Source organism: Mesocricetus auratus, unplaced genomic scaffold, assembly GCF_017639785.1.
Source record: "Mesocricetus auratus isolate SY011 unplaced genomic scaffold, BCM_Maur_2.0 Super-Scaffold_100707, whole genome shotgun sequence".
Classification (NCBI taxonomy): Eukaryota; Metazoa; Chordata; class Mammalia; order Rodentia; family Cricetidae; genus Mesocricetus; species Mesocricetus auratus.
Genome location: NW_024429269.1, coordinates 14,870,954 through 14,877,183, shown reverse-complemented (window position 1 = coordinate 14,877,183; position 6,230 = coordinate 14,870,954). Strand labels below are relative to the sequence as shown.

The 6,230-nt window shown below is 41.7% G+C and overlaps 1 gene segment (V, D, J or C); it reads left to right on the top strand.

Annotated features, from left to right (window-relative positions):
- The first annotated feature begins 3,673 nt into the window (after positions 1-3,673).
- On the top strand, positions 3,674-4,894 carry LOC110343803. The segment is given in 2 exon segments: positions 3,674-3,802; positions 4,226-4,894. Coding segments are annotated over 2 exon segments (567 nt in total).
- Positions 4,895-6,230: the final 1,336 nt, after the last annotated feature.

The following is a 6,230-nucleotide window of genomic DNA, read 5'->3' as shown; positions in this document are numbered from 1 at the left end:
TCCACCTATTCCAGAAAGGAGACTATTGCAGGCCATGGCAGAGTCAAGAGACTTTACAGGGGTGACCAAGAAAAATCTAGCCACATCTTATTATCTGTGAAAAAAAACTACATGCAAGTCACATAGACCAGAAACGAAACATAGATCAATTGGCGACTACTAGAGACCTCCTTCCCAAGGCTGGAGACCAGCTGTACTTGCAAGATTAACAACCTGCAATACAGGCTAGGGCTAGGGACCACTAATTAGCAAAGGGCAACACCAGACAAAGCAAATCCAAGATACAGAGGACTTCAAACTGTGACTGTTCCCTAACTAGGTGAGCAGCGCATGAACAGAGCCTCTCCATTGTCTTCCCAGGTGGGTCAGAAGAGGAGGAATGGAGTGTGGATGCCCCTAACTGTCTCAGCCCACAATAGGCACAGAGGAAAACCTGTCTCAATAGTAATGACCTCAGCCTTTGACCAGTCCCTGAAGTGAGTCTTAAAAATGCCCAGATGAACCCTGGTTCCACAGGTTTTCCTCTCACCACCCCTCCCGCTCTCGGGAGTTTCTCTTACTTTTCCCTAATTTCACTCCTGTCCTTAAATTTCCTTAATAAAGTCTGTGTTTACTTGTTTCCACACATGTCCACGTCTTTTATTATCAGCACCTGAGACAATTAGCAGAGAGGCCTGCTGTCTCAGGTCACTTATCATGTAACTTCATTTCTATGAACTTCTCAGAAATTCTGCAGAGACTAAAAGCAGGTAAGTGGTTGCCTAGATGGGAATATTGTGGGCAAAACTCATCTGTGATTGCTCATGCGTAAAGATCCCTTAGAGCAGTGGTTCTCAACCTGTGGCGCACAATTCCTTTGTGTGTGGGGGGAATTGAATGTCCTTTTCACAGGGGTCACCTAAGACCGTCAGAAAATAGAGATACTTATATTACACTTCATAGCATTGGAAAAATTCGTTATGAAGCAGCAATAAAAATTTTGTGGTTGGGGTTCACCACAAGGTCACAGCAATAGGAAGGTTGAGAACCACTGCTTTAGAGGGACGGTGAAAATACTCTATGATTGATTATGGAGATGGTTGCATACTTCTGTAAACACACTAAAGCTCTGGAATTATACACCTTATCTGGATGAATTATGCAATATGTGATTCCTAGCTCAATAGAGCTATCACATAAAACAGACAGACAATTACAAATGATACCAGAATATTTATTGTAGTTTTAAATCAGTCTGGATTCTCGACACCATTTGAGCACAACAGTAACGAACACTAGATGGAAAGTTCTAATGTTGGTCTGATCTCTGGCATTTCTGATCTCTGTTCTCAACCCCAGGATTTTTCTTGTTATATAGACTGACATTTAATGACTGCCATCACCTGACTACCTGGCACACAGTAGGAGTACACTGAATAAGTATGATTACAATGCTGCTATGTCATACATGGTTACATTGTCACAACCAGGCTCTCCATGTTCTAAATCCATGATTTTGGATGATGAGGCATGAGAGTCAGTATGGTGTTTGAACTTTATATATATACTGTTAGTGTTGGATTGTTTTATTCAAAAGTAGAAGCATTGACTTGGAGTTATTTAGAATCACCACATGTACTTCCCTGGTCCTGTGATAAACAAGCTTTAAACTAACACATCCACATGTGAGATAATTGCTCAGTGCTTAGACTGCCAAATCCTATGTCTTGTGACATAGAGCATAGATTTGGAGTTGCCTTAAAACCAAAAAAGCAAGAAATGAAGGAGGACAAAGGGAATTTGGTTGTTGGGAACAACATCAGAGGAACAATTCCAGATTCCCCAAACCTGCAAACAATTCTGTCTTTTTTAGAAGACAGTGACAGCAAGCTTTCCACTGTAGCATTTCAGTAGATGGAGAGACCATATCAAAAACATCCTGAGACAAATTCCATCCTGGGTCCTGAGTCCCAGGAAAGGAGTTTCCATGAACAGTCACCAGAGGGGGCTGCCAATCTATGCTTCCTCCAGGCTGAGCCAAGGTTGCCAGGTGTGTACAGAGAATTTTACCCCTTGTCACCTTATCATTTTATAAACGTATTTCATGAACACATTCATAGCTTCAAATACATGGGGAAGCTCCAATACACAGGTGAGCCCACTTATTACCCAGGGAAAGTAAGGGGAGGAACTAGGGGAGGGATGGGCAGCCTCAGCCACTTGGAAACTAGGGTTCTGATCCCTTGATGTCATGAATTTTTATTATAGATCATCTTTCTTTTTTGTTTTATTTTTGGCCATTTCCTACATATATAAAATAGGTTGTGAGTAGATTCACCTCCTTCCCTCTTACCCTCTATTAACTCCTTTCCTTTCTCTCTGGACTTTTCTTCCCAAATAGTTCCCCACTGGCTATACTACTGGAGAAAATGACACCCAATCCCTGCAGGCAACCACTAACAGTACTACCTCTTCAGAAAAGTAGGTGCAGAAGTAGGGCTCATGTACACCATGAATCTGAGAAAGCCTGAACAATATAGTGAGATTTACTCTCAAAAAAGAAAATGAGAAAAAGGAAGTCTACTTGGATTGGAGATGTAGTTCAGGGGTAGAGCATTTGCCCAACATTCAGCAAAGCCAAGGGCTCACTCTCCAGTTTGACGTGCAATCAATAAGACAGGTAATTAATACAGAGTTCAATTTTAAATGACCAAATATTTATTGTTACAGAGAACCAACAAGTTAAGCTTTTGTAGTAGAGAGGAAGGAATGATTTAATTCTACTCCTTCCTGTATTTCTAGTAATCATTTTTTATAAACTAGAGAAAGTATTTCTACTTCTCTTGTCAAATGGCATCATTTCATTTTCTTCTCCAAATCTTGTTGTCCTACTCCTTATTTCTTTTCTTTTCTATTTGCTATCTTCAGGGCATATCACCACTAGGTGTGGCTAGAGATGAGGAAATATGTGCTAGAGTGGGCTTCACAGAATATTGTCATGGGCATACATGTGTCTATTATAACACCAGAAGCAGCCAGTAGTTCCAGTTAGAAGAAGCAGGAGACAGACTCTAGTGCGGGAGTTCATATAGGAGGCTGGAGCACCAGAGAACTTGGCTTTTAGCATGGCTTTTTTTCTGCCATACTGATCACAGCACTGCTACACACTTAAGAAACTACTTTTATCAAGTGTGTTGCAAATAGCTTCTTCTACAGTATTGTTTTATTTTTAACTTGATTTATCATAATATTGATGAATTTATCATAATATTGATGACAAAAAGAAGTCGACATCTCTGAAAGTTAAATTATGTATTTCTTCTCTAAGACTTGTATATTAACAATATGAATAGGAAGTTGTTTTCTTACCCTTACAGCAGAGAGCACAACAGAAATAAAGAGCAATTCTTACCAGCTCAACAGAACACTAAACTATCAATCAACACTGAGCTTTGCTCCTCCCATAAACAAGGGTGTACAGTTTCCTTTGAAAGCTTTGGTACATTCAAACACAGCCTTGTTGAGTTTGAGAGGATCTAGACCGAAACTCCAATTGGGGATTATGTAAGAAAAATACTTTCATCTTCTTTTAAACGTTATATTTGGACTTGGGAGGTGGAGATAGACCCAAGCTAGAGGCCCTTGACTGGAGCCACCCATAAAGAAGGCTTCAAGAGGAGGGGCAATGCTGGCAGCTGCTGGTTTGTGGCTTGAGGTTTCCCATTCTCACATCAGACACAGATTCTGAGCTCAGAAGCCTAGAACATCCACTTGCTCTTAATTATGAGCTTTGTGCATGGAATCGCACTTCTCTTGACTTTGGGTAAGTGTTCTGGGCCTACAGAAGGATGGCTTTTGTGCCTAAAGACAGATAAGATGCACCTGCTGCCTCTACTCCTCCCTCTGTGCTTTTCCAGACTGCTGGAGAGAATTGGTGTCTGTGTGACTCCTTAGCGAGTCTGAGCATCGTCAGCATGAACAGCTGCATATCCCACCCGCAGACTTATATATAAGAAGCTCCAGGCTCATTAAGCTTAAGGAAAGTGGGACGTGGGCAGCTTATCTTTGCATGTGTGATCCTGCACCGCTAAGGAGTAAATGCCAGTGATGTCCTCTGATCCTGGGAAACATGCAGCTCTCAAGAGCAGAACTGGGGAGAGGAGTTCTGGCGCATCTGTGAGCCTGACATTTAGACACTCCGATATTGAATGGTCCAAAGACGCTCTGTTGTTTCTTAACTCCTTAGGTGTTGTGAGTGATGCTAAAACAACACAGCCAACTTCAATGGGAAGTACTGAAGAAGAAACTGTCCACTTGCCGTGTAACCACTCCACGATCAGTGGGAACGAGTATATTTATTGGTACCGACAGGCTCCTCTTCAGGGTCCAGAATACGTCATTCATGGTCTACAACAAAATACAAGCAATAGAATGGCCTTTCTGGCTATTCCCCCTGATAGAAAGTCAAGTACCTTGATCCTGCCTCGTGTCAGCCTGAGAGACGCTGCTGTATACCACTGTATTCTGAGAGTAGCACACTGTGACAAACCGGAGTGCACCTGTGCAAAATCTCCCTGGTGGGGGAGGAGAGCGGTGGCATCCACCAAGAGGCCTCTGCATGGAAATGTGCTGAAGCCCTACAGGAGAAAGAGAAGACTGGAGAACCAAGCAGGGACGGGAAAGGAATGCAGGGACTGGGTGAGAACAGCCAACAATAAATGGATGGACATGCCTGCAGGGCAGCTGATAGTGCAATTTTCAGTTCTGCAGTGAGAAGGGAATGAGAACTCCTGACTCTCTCTTTTCATTAAAAAAAGGTTTATTTCTCTGTAAACCTAATTTAAAATTATGAGAAAATCCTTTTGGAGCCAGGGAAGTGTCCAAGCTCTGGGGACGCATGACTACGTCCTCCCAACATCCCTAAAATGGAAAGAGGCCTCCACTTCCCTCCATTTACTCTTTTTTATTTTTAAATTTAAATTTAAATTAGAAACAAGGTTGCTTCACATGTCAATCCCAGGTCCCTCTCCCTTTCCCTCCCCTCCTCCCACGCTCTCCCACCAACCCCTCCAATACCCTCTCATTTCCCCAGGGAGGGTGAGGCCCTCCATGGGGGTGTCCATAGTCTGTCATTTCATCCAGGGCAGGGCCTAGACCCTCCCCCAAGAGTCCAGGCTGAGAGTGCATCTCTCATTGTTAGATGGGTATCCAAAGTCCATTTGTATGATAAATACTGATCTACTACCCAAGGCCCAATAGATTGCCTAGGCCTCCTCACTGACACCCACATTCAGGGGGTCTTGATCAGTCCCATGCTGAATTCCCAGCCATCAGCCTGGGATTCAAGAGCTAACCCTTGTCAGGTCAGCTGTTTCTGGGGGTTAAACCAGCCCAGTCTTAACCCCTTTGCTCATCAGTCCTCCCTCTCTGTCACTGGGTTCCTTGAATTCAGCTCAGTATTTAGCTGTGGGAGTCTGCCTCTGCTTCCATCAGCCATCCTTCCATTTACTCTTAAGAAAATTTAGCTTTTTTTTCTGTTGCTTCATGTGGCGTATAGTCCAAATAATCAGTTTCCTAAGGAACAGATAGTTATTTCACTTTTAATCTGCATTGAAATATTTTTATTATTACATAAGATGATAAAATAATTTTCATTATTATTCAATTAAAAACTGACCCTCCCCTCTCCATCCCTCTTCCTCTGTAACTCCTGTAATGGCCAGTTTTGAGTGTTTAAAGTATATCCTGACAGTCACACTCCTTTCTATATTTACATAGGTCCTCCTCTAGTTACCAGTTTTATTACCGAAATCAGACTGTAATACACTTTCTGCTGCTTCTCTTTATGTTTTCATTTATAATTATTTGAGGTGCACTCACACATATATGTTGCTCTTCGATACCCAAAAATGACTTCATAGTGTGGATGAAAAATGTTTCACTTGCTTGATTTTAATATTTATGTTTTCTCTTAGATATCATAACTAGAATTGCAATTTCACACACACATAAACACATACATGTATATACATATATATATAAATAGAGAGGGGGTAACTTGATTCATAGTTTAGACTTCCCTCAAACTAACTATGTGCATTAGCCTCTCAAGTGCCAGAATACAGAACTGCACCTCCACACACCTGGATATAGTTTTCTTTTATTATAGAGAGAAATTGAGGCATTAAAGTTGGTAGAGAATTTGAAAAACAATATAAGGCATTTTGTTAACATGAAAAATCAGATAATCT